This window comes from Acomys minous, assembly GCF_964271855.1.
Source record: "Acomys minous genome assembly, chromosome: 10".
Lineage (NCBI taxonomy): Eukaryota > Metazoa > Chordata > Mammalia > Rodentia > Muridae > Acomys > Acomys minous.
In genome coordinates, this window is record NC_140491.1 from 12,562,807 (window position 1) to 12,581,831 (window position 19,025).

General features: G+C 35.5%; 1 protein-coding gene across 5 annotated transcripts in view; it reads right to left on the reverse strand.

Moving 5' to 3' along the window:
• Window positions 1-8,503: 8,503 nt before the first annotated feature.
• PCDH7 (protocadherin 7) overlaps window positions 8,504-19,025 on the reverse strand; it is a 420,420-nt gene continuing 409,898 nt past the window's right edge. For 3 of the 5 annotated variants that reach the window (XM_084798655.1, XM_084798654.1, XM_084798653.1), the window contains exon 3: window positions 8,504-12,717. In XM_084798655.1, coding sequence (XP_084654781.1) covers window positions 12,341-12,717 — 377 coding nt within the window. In that variant the 3' untranslated portion in view covers window positions 8,504-12,340. The remainder of the gene's footprint in view (window positions 12,718-19,025) is intronic. The other 2 variants (XM_084798658.1, XM_084798656.1) reach the window with 1 other exon arrangement.

Genomic DNA, 19,025 nt, shown 5'->3' on the forward strand with positions numbered 1-19,025 from the left:
CCCATCCAGGAGACGTAGTCAAATATGAGGCATCAGAGTATGTGTGAAAGTCATACCCCACTCTCCACTCAACTGTGGATAATGTCCTATCCATTGGCTAGAACTGGGTAGGGGTTTGAAGTTTACTGCCTGTATTGACCTTGGCTGGTGCCATAGTTTGAGCGGGACCCCTGGGCCCAAAGCTGCCTAACATATTCTTCTTCTTGTAGGTTTCTAGGACCCTCTGGTTCCTTCAACTTTGCTATTCTCCCATGCTTCTCTCATCTAGAGTCCCAATAGGATGTCCTCCCCTCTGTCCCAGTTTCCTGGCAAGTGAAGACTTTCATGGGACAAGCCCCTTGGGCTAATATGCAGATATAAGTGAGTATATACCATTTGAGTCTTTCTGCTTCTGGGTTAACTCACTCATTATGATCATTTCTAGCTCAATCCATTTGTGGGGCATTTCTTAATTGCTGTCTGTAGGTGATGCCATCCCTGAGAAGGAAAGCTTATGCTGTACAAGAAAGATTGCCAAAGCCCTAGCAACTGAGGAGGAAGCCAGTGAGCAGCTTGATTTCATGTTCTCTGCTTCACTTGCAGCCTTCAAGCTCCTGCCTTGAGTTTCTGTTTGATCTCGCCCAGTTATGGACTATAGCTAGTGGTCAAAACGAAGAGGAAAAATAACCCAGAAAGCAAACAACAGCAATGACACAAAAACAAAACAAACAAACAAAATCAACATTTCTTCAGAAGTTGCTTTTAGCTATGGTTTTTTTTTTTTTTAAATCACAGCTTTAGGAAAGAGAGTAATACAAGCAGAGATGGAGACTGCAGGAGGTTGGAGGTGTCAGAGAAATGCTAGAGGATGAAGGAAACAAGCAGCAGAGAGAGGTGATGTCAGCAGTAAGTTTCAAGGGCAATAAAGCAGAGCTTCCCAAGTCCTCTGAGCTTACATCATTCTACCACATGTCCCACATCTTAGACACGGAGCTATTGGGCTACTCCTTTCTCTGATGGCTTCAGTTGTGCTTTGGTCCTTATTATTGGATATCTATTCTTTCTGTAAGAGGCAAATGGAGATAGCCAAAATTATTTCCCAACCTATTCATTTTCTTATCACTGATCATAACAAGATTCAAGGATTGTATGTTGATTTGGGTTCCAGTATTTTCTTCTACCTGAGACACTTCTTTCCTTTATTATTCACTAAGGAACTGAGTCTATCTTTCTCCTCAAGGCACCCACACACCCAGGACTGGTTTGAACATCTTAACATAATTAAATAAATTATATTCACATTTTATGAGGAGATGTACAAATAAAATAATTCAAGAGAAAAAGACTTAAGAGCACATATACTGAAAATACAGATGGTTTCAGATTTTTCCTCATTATGGCTTTGCTGATGAGGAGAAGCCTCCACAAAGGCCAGAAGAAATTCTCGTACACCGTTGGAGAAGACGGAAGGGTGAGATGTGTCTCAGTGATCTTATTTTGTCAAGTATGCCTTCTCGTTTGATTCTTAGCTTACAAACTATGCTATCTCTCTCACCCAGTTATAAATAGCCACATATCTATTAGAATTAAATCCAGTCGATCAGGTAAATAAAATTGGCATTAAAAATCATCTCAGTTTTCCTAGATGGATGTTCACAATTATTGAGTGAAATAAATAAATTCTACATGATGTGGCTGATTTTAAATCTCTCCAGAAGAATGACAAGCTGTATAAATTATTTGCCTGTGATGTGGGGGAACTATCAGCATACAGATCATATACTTATTTCTAAGAAGTATGATGAAAGCAATCAACACAAATGATATTTTCCAAATTAGCTTCTGGTAATTTGGCTCCCGTCCTCTGTGTTGAATCCTCTTTTATGTTTGTATCACAGGTTTAAATTAAGCCTGACTAGATCCTTCTGTCTACTTCTCATGTTGCCCTTCTTGAAGAGTCAAGATATAAATTGGAGCCTGCATATTGTTTGAAGCACTAAGGTGATGCGTCTAACTTGGGGCTTGAATACAATATAGTGAAGATTATTTTTCAACCTGTGACAAGATCATCATAATCAACTGACTTTCCTTTATAGCCAAGTGGGAGTGTTTCTCTGATGACTGGGAGCTGTTACAGCTAGGGATAACAAAACATTGGCGATGAAGCGCATATAAATTCCAAGCAGAGAAAAATTTAAATCACCATTTCCATTATTTGTTTTTATCCAATAAAAAGTTTTTAAAAATCCCACAGAAAGATATCTGGAGTATTCTTAGCAATTTAAGGGAAACAAGTCAATAAGCAACACGCTAAGCCTTGTTTTGTACATCCCAGAAATTGACGTAGCATAATAGTGCAAGTGCAACTAGAAAGGATACAGGAGATGCTGAGCTGCTAGTGATAGGAGCCATGCAGCTCATCTCATGTTTGCCAAGAGAATCTAAAGCTTTGAAAAGATTTCCAGCACAACAGCATTCTCCCTATTCTTACTCCTTCCTAAACTAGTGAATGACATTAACCCATTCCACGCAACCAGCAAATTTATATTTTATTTTCTTCAGTTGGTCTTCCAGATGATTTTGCTTAATGAGAATGTCAATGGTAGTACAGAGGAAGCATCCACTTTATAACCATGTTCTGAGGATTTTATTTCTATGTACTTATCAAAATCCACTATTTCGATCTACAAAAAGATTAAGGTCTACAATAATTCCAGATTGAGGCTGCAGAAATATTGCCTTAGAGGGGCAGGAGAGATGGCTCAGAGGTTAACAGCAGTGGATGTTCTGCTGTTCCTCTAAAGGTCCTGAGTTCAATTCCCAGCAACGACATGGTGGCTCACAAATCATCTATAATGTGATCTAATGCCCTCTTCTGGCCTTCAAACACTGTATACATAATAAATAAAATCTTTTTAAAAAGGAATATTGCATTAGACAATTTAAATAGAAAGTAAACCAGTTTCTACATAGTTGGATTGAAATCATCTCTGGAAGCTCATATTTAGGGTCTTGGTGGCCCACTGATTAGCACTGAGGAGATGATTGGATCATGAAGGTTCCTACCTACTTACTCTGTTAATCCATTGATGAATTCAAAATCCAGTAATGTTAAATATAGTTGTTGACATGTCAGGAGTTTGAGCATATTTGGAAGAAATAGGTCACTTTCTGCATGACCAGGAAAAATACACTTTGTCCCCAGATCCTTTACATATTTCTGTCTGTCTGTCTGTCTGTCTGTCTGTCTCTGTATCTCTCTGTCTCTCTGTCTCTCTCTCTCTCTCTGCTTCCTTTACTTAATAAAATAAGAGGCTTAACACTGTGTCATGTCACAATGTGTGATAACTAATATTGGCTTTGGCTTCTAAAACTAAGCCAGTGACAATGATGAAGCTAATTCAGGTTATCAGAAACCCACACATATTTTCTATATGCATGAAACCCTAGTTTTGGTTTAATAATTTATCAATTTTTCATGATTATATATTCTACTCTTATATTCAAATAATTTAACAGTGCTTGTATGTAAATTTTGTATGTGCATTATTCCCTTTTTCCTAGTTTGATGTGACACTCTCTGAATGTATTTACCATATATCCTTTATTGAGATATGAAGTTAACAGCCGATATCAAAAGAGATTGATAATGTATAGTTTTGTTTGTATTGTTCTGTGTGTTCCATATAACCATTCTAAGTACATCATGAGATGAAATAACCCGGTGTTCACTCTGACACGAACTCTGGTGCTCCATATGAGACCATCTCCCTTTGGTGGGGAGGCCTGGTGGCACTCAAAGAAAGAATAAGCAGGCTACCAAGATGAGACTTGACAGCCTGTGACCATATAGTGGGGGAGGAGGTCCCTTCGGTCTTAGATCTAGGGGAGGGGAATAGGAAGAAAGCAGGAGGGAGCGAGCAATGGGAGGATACAGGTGATGGGATAACAATTGAGTTGTAACCTTAATAAATTAATAAAATTAAAATTAAATTAAAAAAGAAATAACCCAGTGTTTTATAATTTAAACATTTCTCAAATTTATATGAGCATATTCAGCCAACTTCCCCTAATATTTGGATATTTTAAAGTATTTTCAACAATCACATTGATTATATGCACTTAAAACAAAACCAAACAGAATACCTCCCTTGGCTCATGCTGATGCACTCATAGTATTCTTACTGTGTGACTTTCATTCTGTAATTGAGAAGAGCTACATTTTCCTCAATAAAATGAACTATCCATGGTTCTTCCATATAAATGTGTTTAATGGTTTTAATTCTATTGAAAAATAAAATCTACTTCTACAGCTAACTGGAAACTTCCAGAATCAGATATTTTTATTTACTTCGAGCAGAAGCAATAATCTAATGGTTATAGAACTTCAGATGCAGCAACACGAATCTCTCCCGGCGTTGGCCTTCCGTGGTCAAGAGATACGGATTAACGCAGCTTGTCAAAGAAAAAAAGAAAGAGATATCTTGTGATCTGGGCAGACATATCATTTAAATTGAAATGTTGATAGTGTCAAAAGGATTAGTAGGCTTGGAGGACATGGAGGATGGTCCATTCTCTCAGGAATACCACCCCCTATTTCCCTGGCAACTTTAGATTAAAAAGAAAACTTGCGATTGTAGCATATTAGAGCTGTACTGGAGGCTTTGTAAAAGAATTCATATATATACAAGTCTTAAATCTCTAAATAAATAATGTAGCTAACGACTTAACTTACTTGGTTCTTTCTATTATTTTCACCCCCACTTTTTTATATATAAATGTACTATTAAGTGGTTTAAATATGTGGTCAGGTTTTTATAGCAACCCATAAAGCTGCAATAAAATGTTCCATGTAAGTCTGTAGAAAATCTTTTAAAATACTTATATGATCTTATCTAGTTATTTTTCCTTTTACCAAGTCTATAGTATTGTAATGCACTTTCAAATGAATTGCCAAAATAAAATATTTTATTTTTATGTCGTTCTCTTTAAATTTCTGTACATATTTGTTTCTTTGTAAACTATTTTTAAAATTAGGCATATTAATTAACACTTTTATTTTTCAAATCTCATATATCTAAAAATACTCTCTGGACCTCATTCATCTTTTTTATGACCTTTCTCCTAATTAACCATTTAACCCGTAGCTTTTAATGAAACAATAACACTGAACATCACAAGTATAATATAATATTTGCTCATCATCATCAGAAAGTATGTAGGGCAAATTTTTGCATTTATGAACTATTAGCCAGTTTCTTTCTATATCTTTCCTCAGGAGGTTCAACAAAGAGACAAAGTTATTTCTGGGTGAGTCCTGGAAAAGAAATCCAACCAAGGAATAAAATTTCCATTAATCGAATAAACACAACAAGAAAAAAATATTAGGGTTAAGAAAGAACATATATTTCTAGATGTTTTAACGTTCCTATCTTTCCTTATTCCCTGCAGCTTATAAATTTCACATTGTCTTGCAGTTTATAAACAATGTTAGAGCAGGGGATTAAAAAAAAGTGAAAAAATAACAGATGCAAGTTTACTCACTATTCAAACTCCTTCCTGGAACTCAAGGAGTTTATGTTGTGACTTTCCATAAAAATAAAGTAGATTGGGGTGAAATAAAATGACTTCTGTGGGAAATCAACTTGCTTATCACCACCACCACCATCATCATCAATATAACAACAGTGTTAGGCCACCAATACTATGTGATATAAATTTTGATGTTGTGTTCAGTTTGGTAACTTGGATCCTTAAGGCTAGACCACTGAACCAATGTTTTAAATATATTTTATTAATTTATTCATATTACATCTAAATTGTTATCCCATCTCTTGTATCCTCCCATTCTTCCCTCCCTCCCATTTTCCCCTTACTCCCCTCCCCAATGACTGTGTATGAGGGGGACCTCTTCCTCTTGTATATGCTCATAGGGTATGGACAAGACATTCTTCACAGTTGAGTGGAGAGTGGAGACTGACTTTCACTGAAGCAATTGTTATGAAAAATGCTTCTCCTAATAAACAAGGTCATGGCTAGTCAATAATATATGTGATATATAACATATATATATGTGTGTTATTGTAACACTTTATAGAGTTATCATTTGTGTCATAAATTTGAGGCTGGTTACTACTGCCCAGGTGTGTTGAACAATATCCAGTGAAAATTTATATTCTGGACATCTGCATACTGAGTATCCCATTACACAAATTCATGTCATATCCAACTATTATAATTATGGAAATGAAAAGTTTATTTTTACACTCAGTGTATGAAATCCAGCAAATGTACTTTGCTTGATACATGAGTCCTTAAATGGACATATTCAAATATTGGTAGAAATGTGTTAAAACTTTTATTATAATATTAAAAGCATTTAATGACCAAAAAATCTACCTCTATGTATGACCCAAATAATATCTACAATTTCTAGTGCAAGTGTTATGAGAACACCTACTATGCAGCTTTTTCTCTTTAGATTTATTTTCACTTATGTGTATGTGTTTATGTGTCTGTCATATATATGAAAATACCTGCAAAAGCCAGAAGAGGATTATGTAGCTCGGAGGTATACTGGGACTCTAATTCTGGTCTTCTGCACTAGCTGTAAGGGGTTATAACTACTAAACCATCCATTCAGGCCCAAAAGGCCACTTGTGTTGACCTATTCTGTGTTCACGTATTTTCTAAAGCACTACATTTATATATCTGAGGGTTATTGTTTTGCTCTTTTAAAAATATTTTTATCAGCCTATGATTTCATAGTAAAGTAATATATAAACTTTTCAAATACTAAGTTGAGTATTTAAAATTACATGTTCTGTTTTTTTTTTTTTTTATAAATTGTAGTCATATTTTTCTACTATCAGAGAGACAGAAAGCCAAATGGATGGGCATACCATTGCTTCCCTCATTATATCATGAAATAGATTTCTTCACCATACTTTCTTTAAGGAAGGAAAATTGCCAATAAAAGTCAATTTACCAGGATATCACTGACTTGAAAATGCATATTTAGTCTAAATTTTAAAAAGAGATAGTTGAGTTTTTCAAACTAGGCAGAGCAAGACAGGTCAATTCAAGGTGAAGATCCTTACAGATAACTCTTCATTCTGTCAAAAGATGATAGAAACCTCTCATGCAATATATCACTATACACAGATGAAATGCTTTCAAGTATTGAGGCTGGTAGAAAGGTCATGACCTGGGAATAGAGAAATCATTGTTTGAACACATACCAACTTCATGAGAAAAATAGTATTTTTATACTTAAGAGCATGACCGTCCAATAAATGCAAATAGCATTACAGTACAGAGGAAAATAAACTAAAGATATACAAAAGGTAGAGGATAGTCAACTAAAGAAGAACTAAAGCAATATATTATTTTTATTTTCAAATGATTTTACCTATATCTCACATAATACATATGTTAAGTTTGCAATCATTTTCTAGTTGTCTTTAACTCAGATTAGACACAAGAATTATGTTTGTTGGGATTGTCTATTATAGGATAACATAATAGATTAAATCTTAAGTTTCATTGCTCAGATCACAAAACAACAATTAAAAAGCTGTGTTTAAAATTATATATAGAGAGGTACATTCTGAATTGAAATGAATTTGATCTTAAGTGTGAAATTTTTGTATGTATCAGTGGAGAGAAAATCTTGTTAAAATATTTTGTTGAAAAAATATTTTTGTGTATATAGTATAGAAATTTAAGGCTATCTGTGTCACTGCCCCAGAAATATCTAGAAAAGTGAAGAATACAAATTCCATTCTACTATCAAGAAAATAATATGCCAATTACACACACTGGAGCCCTAAGATTTTTGTGCCCCAGATCACCAGGAAAAAATCAGGAATTTAAGCACATACGATTTTCCTCTCAGAGGAATGAATGTAAAAACTTTTATATCTAGAAAGCTCGAAATTAGAAGTGATTAATAACCTGGTGATCTGTGTTAACTGTCGGGTCAGGCCATATCAAGCCCCTACAACCAGGACCAGAGGTGGTTAATAGCCCAAATGACCTCTTTTCTAGTGGTATGATCTAGACCAAAGTGGATCCTTCCTTATGTACTGAGAGCCTATCTCTAGAATCCATCTTCTTGGAAGAAATGACATGTATCTTGAGTTGAATTTTGGTGTAATTACGCTTCTTGGGCAAAAGGAATTGTATTGTACCTGGAAATTTTTTCCCAAATTATAGCATTTTAAATGTGTGGGGAATAAATTAGCTGAAATCAGACCCTCTAAAATGTTTGATCCAGGTTGATGAAGTCAATCTGAGCTAAGTTTTCATTCTCTTCTCTTCGTGGTTTCCTTGCCCTACCACTGCAAAGACCCCCCATCACACAGCTCACCCTTAATCCCCAATTACCATCCCATTATCTGTCTTTCTTTACCTTAACATACCGAAAAGCAATGATTATTAACTCAAAATGAATCAGGCATTCACTTACTTTCTTCTAGCCAAAACACAATTATCAACAGAAATGCACACTTACAAGTGTGAAACCATTTGATCATGTTATATTTTAATTTGTAAAGACAAAAATGACAAGCAATTTATTTACATAAAACTGTACAAAAGCAAATTAAATTATGTAAAGTATTTCATAAATAGTTGGACGAGTGTTTAATACATTTCGCCATGTTTAGCAAAGTCGCGTGCATAGTGACATAATCAATGATGATTAATTGTTCTCTGCTTCACTATCAACATCCAAGTAGCAGAACAATAGTCAATGATTAACATTACAAACAGATCGTACCACACGGAATGCAAGTGCTTTAAAATGTAGGAAAGTTGTCTGAAAGTAAACCCTAGGTAGCTGAAGGAATGATGCCTCCTCCAGATGTCACACACACACCACACCTGGGTCACAACTAACAAATTATACCATATCCCCAATGAACTTTGCTCCTTTAATTTATTATTTGAAGGATACTGCTATTTGTTTACTGCTTATGTAGCCTATGGTTTGAAATGTCATAGGCTTTAAGATTTCTCACAACTGTTTTTAAGATGGCTGTTTGATTCCTGGCAGTTTCTCTCCGGCCTGTGTGTTTCATTTTGTCTTTTCCTCTAACCTGGCCTCCCAGGGTAGCCTTTCAGGGAGATGTCCCTCTGTACCACCTTAGTTCTTCCTCTCATAAAAATAATGCCTCCTTTGTTTTCTGAAACTCAGGCAATAGTCCAGTCAAAAAAAGCAAACAACAATGAAATCTGGAGATTCAGACAGAGCAGTCGATTTTGGACAGATGCTACAGACATTTAAATACACACATTTTTATAGTTACTCAATTTGTAAATGTGCCCTATATGTATTATCATGCAAAATTCCACTTTAGAGTCTTGTGTACAGAAAACAAAGAGAGTTTATATATTGTAAAACAAAAAGTGAAAGACTACCTGACACAATGAAAAAATAAAACTTCCAAATCAATATTATAACTTGCAAAATGAACTGATTTCACCTCTGATAATATTTTCCAGTGTGACTGTATAACCAATGATTTAACCATCCAAAGAGATTTAAGCAGCCCCATATTAATGCCTGAATCTTGTCTTATGAATGAACAATATTTAAGACTGGTCCATTATCTGAGTTTTTCAGAAGGCAAAGTTTTAATATATTATTTATTCTCAGAAAATAAACATGGATAAATATACAGGATCAAAAAAGTTGGGAATAGCCCATGTCCCCTCATTATCCAAACCCAACAACCATTTGTTTGTTTGTTTGTTTTTTACCATAACAAGAGGTATAAAAGGCACAGTTGCTTATTTTGCATTCACTCATTTATTTATTTTTTTTGTTGTTTTTATTATTTTTTTCAAAAGCACTCTATATATGGAGTGGCACCGGATTTAACCTATTCAAAATAAAAGTCGTACAAACACAAAATATATTTCTGTGTCATGCCAGCTCATTATATAATAAACATGTTATGATAACTAATTCTACTAGAATTTACTGCGAATACTTACAGTACACTGAATTTTATTCTTTCACATCCATTTTAGTTCTAAAGAGAGGTTCACACATTAAATGACAATGACATGGCTGCCTGGCATGTGGTGCAAACATCATCGTGGAATGTGGATTGAATAAACTTCTAGGTCCAGTGTGACCTGTATTAGCTTTATAGAGAACAAAGGGTTTTAAGGGTGAAATGAGCTATCTAGTGGCTTCAAGTGTCCCATGAAAGAAAGAAAATATGCATATAAAACGTGTTGAACATCAGTGTTATGCAATTATTTCTTTTGTAGCGTGCAAGAAAAATATGTATACATTTTCATAAGTATCTTTAGAAGTATTTTGTCTTAATAGGTACTTACAGATTATACAAGGCAGAACTGCTTGAATGCAGTTTCCTAACAAAGTTCTAGAATTTCATCTTTCCATAGTCTAAATAATAACCAAACATAAGCATGTTCAATTATTGATATTTTAGCCTGGTGTTTTTATATCAATTGCATCTTTTTTCATTCTACCTATTATACATAAACTAACATCAAAATGAAATTTCCACTTAACAAAGAGCATAAGGAAATGATCTCAAAAGACTCACCAGAGAAATGTCCCTCAAAGATAAGTATTTTGATGACCTTCAGTGAATTATCAACCTATAGCCTAGGTTTCTTCACCTTATAGTCTAAGAAATTCTGCAAAGCGTGAAACTACCCAAAACTACAGTGTCTCTACAGTTTTGTAGAAAATAATCAAGGCTACGCCTTAACCAAGTAACCAACATTCAGTGATGAGAACGTTAGCTCTCTTTACCTGTCATCCCCTATTCTGTCCATGGATTGTCACTTCCTTCTGAATGTCCCAGATCAAATTTCAATATTCTTAAATCGTCTTGCATAGAGCAAAGCAATCAAAATCTGCATATTCTGTATCCCTGGAAAAATCTATATATTTTCCAATTTTGAGATGCACATACTGTGAGAAATAATATTGTCCATAACTCATTCTTTTATCTTCAGAGGTTGTTTAAGACACACATTGAATAATATTCAAATCACATTAATGACAAGTCAATTAAAATGTTATGTTGTTTAAATGTGGAGAGTCGGAAAATACTTCTTTATTACACAGAATTTGAAATTGATGCACTTGTGTCCTGACCAAGTGAAAAAGACAATGATACTTAGAAATAATAAGATCATCAGGAATAGTTGGGAATCCTGAAATGACAATAGGAGACCTCATAAAATCATATTCCAGTGTGTCTTTTTGTATTTCACTATGCCTTACTATGACATTAAAAAGTAAAATATTCCCTGACAGTACAACATGAGACTAGGCTTGGGTTTTGATCAATTGCCTATTATAATACTAAATATGTGTCTTATTAGTTCTTTCATTTTCTAAGCATTCAACTAAATTTTGTTTAAAAGAATATTGTTTTCTGGAAAAAGAGCTAATATAAAACAAACTAGCATCTGTGTGTTTCTGCTTGCGCACAGGTTTGGTTGCTTCTGTTGTTTACTGTATTTTCATGTGAAGACCAAATCAATTTCATTATTTCCCTGATCTGCCATGTGATCTTTGGCCTCATAATGACATAATAGTTCAAGTTCATTCATGAGTGATTCTATTCCAAAACATATCTCTATAAGTCATAAGTCTTGTCACTGATTTGTCAAGATTGGGTGAGTATATTCTGTAAATGTATGGAACAGAAGTTGATGCCTTTGACCCAAAATTAACAACATATGGCAGCATGGAACTGCATTCTCCCACTGAGTTTTAATTTGCTCTTATATTTTTGTTAGAATATTAAAGCTGATGTCTTCCTAAATTAATTTTTCAAAAAGCCCATTTTGGAAGGACTGTACCATTTAAGAGATTTTATCAATTTTAAAGGGCTGACTTTACCAATAATAAACCATTGATAGCATGTCTGAAGTATATGTTAACCCATCCTGATTTTATTAACCAGCCAGATGACACTCAAACAAATCAAAGTGACCAAAATCATGTTTCAGATTAGGGATAATGAGAGTGTGTTGTGTTCTGCTAATCAGATTTGTTACCATGAAAAGAACTTGCAACCATCTTTTCTTGTTGTTATTTGGGTTTGAGGAGGGGTAGGGAAAGAGAGCGGGTGTTGGGGATCAGTGAAGGGTATAGACATGCAAGTGACAAGAATGGATTCTACTTTGTACACTCATCAGGCAAACAGTATCACTAAAGGCCTGACTTGGAGGCGGAAGTGGCAGGCAAAGCTTTGTCTCTTTGGTAGCCCCCTCTTTGTGATTAAATGTTTTTACTTTGTAGTGTTCTTGCCCCTAACTCTCCTCATACGTGAAAAGAACTCTGCTGTTGCTCCAAGACAGCCTACAGGTAAACTTCTCTTCTAGTGAGAGTGTTGACAGGAGATGGCTTATACTCCCCTGTTTTTGTTAGAGGAATATCCTCCGGGCTGGCTTCCTCATTTTTGCTGAAACTAGCTGCACTGAAGGTCTCATAGGATGAGGTCAACTTTTTGTTCAGGAGGTTTCTGTTGCGGTCACCCATGATGGCAGCCTCGCCATTCGCCAGCTTTTCCTGGCTTCCTCGTTCATCGACAGGCATGAAAGTGGATAGTTTGGGCTGGCTCTTCTTCCTCTCTGGAGAAGTGCGGACTGGCATCCAGCAGGAGTCTGAGTGGCCGTACTCATCACACTCACGGGTGCACTTGCCAGTCAGCGCTACATCCGGAAGAGGCCTTGAATCTGAAATTAAAAAAGAAGCCATCAGTGTTACGCATGCATCAACAGGCTTTCCTGATGCATATGAGCCTGCTACTCATCACCCCACAGAAGAGTATTTATTTCGTAAAGATAAGGTTTTGCAGAAATAGAAACAACAGAAGATTGAAATAATCGAAGTATGTAAAATAGCCAGTTATCTATTCATTTGGTGCACTGCAGAGCCATGCAGATACTCTCAGGTGTTAAGTGCATATGTACACTTCAATGGATATAAATTTTCCATATAAACAAGAAAAACGTATCAAATCGAAAAAGATAAATTTCTGTATCTATAAGTTATCCCATAAATAGTGTGCTGTTGCCAACTGGATTTCATTCACTATGCATTATTCATAGAATATGCAAATATGCAGAACCTTATATTTAAAATGCATTCGAAGACACAACGGTGACTGCAAAGTAGAACCTCATCTGACAGCACATTAAATGGTATAAAGTACAAAAGCAGTGTACAAGCAAGTTAATGATGCAAGCACATTAGCCATAGCACAAGCCCCACCCCTTTCATCCTTCATCTTCTACCACTGAGACGGATGACCTAATGTGTGTGGTAGGACAGTACATGAGTGTTACATCAAAGTACATTCACAAATGTGTTTGCTGACTGGAAATCTGAAATATAATGTATTGAGTAACTGTGGTCAAGTTCTGAAATGATCAGTGGAACGGTGTGCGCTTCTAATTAATGTTGTTTATCAAAGGAATAGGAAATGTCTTCAATTTGAACAAGTCAAGTCATATCCACAGGTTTCTTAGGGATTGAGATTAAATACTGCAGTCAAGAGATACCAGTATGCATGAATAAAATTATGATATGTGATCACGTACATTTTTAAAATTAAAAATCTATTTACAGGCCTTTACTAATTTTTAGAGAAAGAAGAAAAAGAAAGAAAAAAAAAACCAGAAATTTGCTCTTCCATGACAGATTCTGCCGGGTTTTATGTATGTAGTTCATAATTTCATTTATTACTCATAAAACACATTAAGTTATCACCAAATAAATATATGGGTATGAAATTATTACAAGTTTGGACTTTAAAAATAAACTAATTCTGACTTCACCATGTACTCATAAACAGTAAGTTACATGTGCATAATCCAAAATGGCTTAGGTTTTAAATGACACAGTTATTTACACAAGTCCTGGTATTGTTCAAGCTTTACCTTACTAGATGTCATAAATAAACACTCTTCAATCATTTGTTTACTTTTGTCTTTAGGGATGGATTACTGGAGTATGTAATTATTCATTGCAGGTTTTCACATTACTATTTGAGTTCTAGATGAACAAATCCCTTAGCTTTAATAGTCAGATGAAACTAAGGTGATGAGGAGTGGTCTAGATAGATTGCTCAGCAGTTAAGAGCACCAGATACACTTTTAGAGGACTGGGGTTATGTTTCTAGCATCCACACAGAGGCTCACAAACAACTATAAACCCAATTCTAGGGCATCTGATACCTTATTCTGGCGTCCATGGACACCATGCACCATGCATACAAGAACACACACACACACACACACACACACACACACACACACACACAGATACACAACACAGACACACACACACACACACAGAGACATTTTCATTATTTTTTCAATGCTGAATCCTTTTACTTTGTCATTGATTTAAAACAAAACAATTCTAACGATTTATTTTTGTATGATGTAATTTTTGTAATCCATCTGATTTAGACAAAGAATTATTACATCTGTGAGAATATATCCTATCTTGACTGGCATACACACTTTTAATAAAAAAAAACATAACTTGAACATGTAGAGTGTAAGATCTGGTCTGTAAACAGGTATTTTCCTCATGTCATTAAAAAATTCAATGTTTTTCCTCCATATAGTATTTACCCAGCACATATAAGGAAATGGGAATATAGTTACTGAAATGGGAACAATCTTCCTGAAGGAGATGGTCATGCTCTAAAGGAATGATTTATATTTGTTTTCCATCATATCACTCTCTTTTTTATTATTAATTTATTCTTGTTACATCTCAATGGTTATCTCATCCCTTGTATCCTCCCATTCTTCCCTCCCTCCCATTTTCCCCTTATTCCCCTCCCCTATGACTGTTCCTGAGGGGGATTACCTCCCCCTGTATATGCTCATAGGGTATCAAGTCTCTTCTTGGTAACCTGCTGTCCTTCCTCTGAGTGCCACCAGGTCTTCACCTCCAGGGGACATATCTGCATACTAGCCCAAGGGGCATGTCCCAAGAAAGCCTTCACTTACCAGGAAACTGGAACAGAGGGGAGGGCATCCTAAGGGGACTCTAGATGAGAGAAGCATGGGAGAATAGCAAAGTAGAAGGATCCAGAGGGTCCTAGAAACCTACAAGTAGAACACTATGATAGGCAGATTTGGGCCCAGGGGTCTCACTCAAACTAAGGCACCAGCCAAGGACAATACAGGCGGTAAACTTTAAACCCCTACCCAGATCTAGCCAATGGACAGAACATTCTCCAGAGTAGAGTGGAGAGTGGGATATGACTTTCTCATATCACTCTCTTTGTTTACTTACACAATGGCTTCCAGAGCAAGCTGCTTTGGAGGAATCTGTACTCCTAGTTTTAAATTGATATTTCTGTTTTCCTTTTGTTTGGGATGTGTTTATAAACAGGTTGAACAGCTATGCTGATAAGCCAACAAGTCTTCCTACTATTCCTGAAAATTGTGTGTAAACCTACACATAGTTCATAAGGAATGTATTTATTTTAATTTGACTAACGTCCCCTGGATGGGGAGACCTGGTGGCACTCAGAGGAAGGATAGCAGGCTACCAAGAAGAGACTTGATACCCTATGAGCATATACAGGGGGAGGAAATCCCTCTCAGTCACAGTCATAGGGGAAGGAAGTAAGGGGAAAATGGGAGGGAGGGAAGAATGGGAGGATACAAGGGAGGGGATAACCATTGAGATGTAATATGAATAAATTAATAAAAAACAATTGAGATATAATATGAATATATTAATAAAATATTTTTAAAAGAAAAAACATTAAAAATGCCTAATTTTCTAGTCAACTACATCTGAATTATTGAATCTCTCTTTCTGTCCTTAATTCACAGTCTACAGTATTTCCTACTAACATGTTTGACCTCCTACTGCTTTTAATGAAATGCATTATTTCCTTTTTTGCCATGGCCTATTTGCAAGCTGCCATATCTCTACCCAGCAGCATGACTGTTATTAAGGACCTCTTGTCATTTCCAAAGTCAAGCACATGATTGGGGACCACAGTGGAAGCTGACAAGCCTAATTGGCTGAGACATATTGCAGTGTTTGTCATCAAATTTAGAAAATAATCAAGAATGACTATAAAGGAGTCATCAGGAGCAATCAGAACTTCCCTTCTCAGTGACTGAAATAAATCTTCAAAAGAAATGCCAATGATTAACACATGCAATTTGTATTATGATGCAATTTATTAAGGGAACTGATGAGCAGGATAGCAGTTCTCTGTGAGTATATGTTTTTCTTATTTTAATTATGCTGGTACATGTTGTTATTATTATTATTATTATTATTATTATTATTATTATTATTATTATTATTATATTATGCAAGGACATTGAAGATCATTGAACATAATTCTATCTTCCATAAAAAGATATTCTGTGTAGGATTATAGAAGCCTTAATTTTTGTATAACCATTACCTCCTTTTCCTCTTTAAGGAATGTGGTTTTTCTTTTAACATCTAGGAAAGTTATTATATCTTTGCTGAAGTGTTATGTCCATTACTTTGAACCAAATAAAGATGGAAAACAGCTAAATCAAATCTCATTAGCACGGACTATATTAATAGTAACAAAATTTTCTACATGTAAATATATCATTATTTAAAAGTGATTTCAATAATAAGCTAGCAGTTTAAAGGCTTTTTGACAATTTGTATTCTCCCAAATCTTTTACCCTATATTTGTTCATTTATTGTGTATGTGTATGCATTTATGTGTATACATATGCATGATCATATCAGAGGACAACACAGGAGTTAGTATCTCTTTTCCCATGATGTGCATCCCAGTAACAAACTCTGGGCTTCAGCCTTGGTGGCAAGTGCCTTTACCTATCTGTTAATCCATTTTGCTTTCTTAAACCCCAACCCTTATCAATTATTAAGAATAATAGATGTAGAAATGGTATTCATAAGACTCTTTCTGCTTAACATTACTTGTGTAACTCTCCATTTTAAGGGAATTATGCAATTTACTAGAAATATTACATTGGTGTGGAGAGTTAAAGTCCTTTCTTAGACATAAAATTAACTTCCTGCTCCGGAGCACAGTTACAGGCCATTATAAAAGTAAGGATTTCTAGAATGGTTTAGAATATATGTGAAGTACCTTCCTATAGTCTATCCATTTTTTATTGCATCACCTGAAGATCAAAGAGGACAGAAGCAGTGAGGGGCCAAGCCTGTGGAAGGACTGAGTCCAAGGGCTGTTCTGACTTTCTCTTTAGGACCTCGCCATTATACCACATTACTCCTTTATAAATAATAATAGTGGAGTGACTTATAGGTCAATTACTGTTATCCAAGTCACTAAAAAAAAAAAAAAAAAAAAAAAAAAAAGACAGATATGCCCTCACATTTATATGCAAAAAGAATTAAGCAAACCCTGAGCATGGATTATGGAGAGAATAATTGGGATGCGTGGGAAGACCCAGAGGAAGTAAAGAGGAGAGAAGAAATAATGTAATATCTTACATACAAACAAACAAAAAACCAACCAACCAAACAAACAAATAAATAAAGGCCAGTCTTGGTAGCACACACCTTTAGTCCTAGACCTCAGGAGACAGAGACAGGCATTTCTCAGTGAGTTCAAGGCCATCATGGTCTACAAAGCAAGCTCCAGAACAAAACAAAACAAAACAAAACAAAACAAACAAAAAAAAAAACTACCAAGAAAGACAGATAATATGTAATATCTTTAGGTACAATAAGAGAAGCTTGGATATACAGAAACATGAAGTATTTCTGAAAGCTTTTTTTATAGCATTTGAGGCACCGTTATTCTAGGAGAGCACAGAGGACCCCTTCAAACAACTGAAGACAGCTTTTCAGGAGGAAAGGTTGGTGAAGGTGGGGATGCTTATTTGACTGGAACTGGTCATGTGCTGTTCTTACCATTCACCTGAGAAAGCATGCACATGTTGCATTTTGACCTTTGAAATATTTCTAAGGAGGCTTTATGATTAAATTATATGTATCATGTATTTACTGTACTTACACATTACTTATCTGCACAACTCATGAGGTAAATGGACAGGTCCCCAGTGTTTTGAATTTTAAAGATCGATGATCATCCTCTACTTTGAACTTTAAAATCAAGTATCTGTATATCCTTAATAAATTCTGTCAATGGGAAATGTATTTTCTTAGTTCCAAAGAAAGTATGTGTTTCTTTTTTTTTTCTATTTTGAAAATATTTTGTCTTGAATTCCAGATGTTAGAAATGCTATTTGTCTTTCCTAAAAGCATTTCTAAATGTTGCCAAAAGTTGTCAACTAGAAGGGCTTATACCATATGCAACTAATTAAACAAGTGTGGCCCACAGAGCGGCCTATCAGGTAAAGGCACGTCCTGCCAAGCTTAACAGTCTGAGCTTATCCTCAGGACCACATGAGAATCAGCTCCTAGAAGTTGTACTCTGAAGACTGATTCATTATCCACCATGGGTGGGCAAAACAGTAGTAAAAATAATTAAACAGAGTTTTCCTTGGAACACAAACTGAAAAAATCCCAAAGACTGTCATTGCCTTAAAACCTGCCCCCGAAACTACTGGGTTGCTAGGAGGCTGGATATCTTTCTCAGTCTAGAAAGCACAGTAAAGATCATCATCAACATAAAAATACATCAATTTAGCAATGAATGACTCAGAGGTTAACCTTATCACCATGATAATGAATACAGGACAAATACCTAAAGTACAATGTACTGTTCTGATATCAAATTGATAAAGCAAAAGGACCACACATCCTAAGCTGTGCAAACTTCCTGATGGAAGTACAGAGGCAATTTAGTCCTCTAATCTCTCTGCCCATGCCCCTTTAAGATATCTCATGATATCTCCTCTGACAGGGGTGAAGTTTTTATTTTGATCTTTTGAAACGAGGGTGGTGCTGACAACTAGAAGATGGCCGAAAGCTACTATGTTGTCTCCTTCAAGGCCTTCAAGAGGTCTAGAAGCATTTGCAACTGCTCTAAGAGTTCCGGGGCCACCACTGGAAGAGGAAG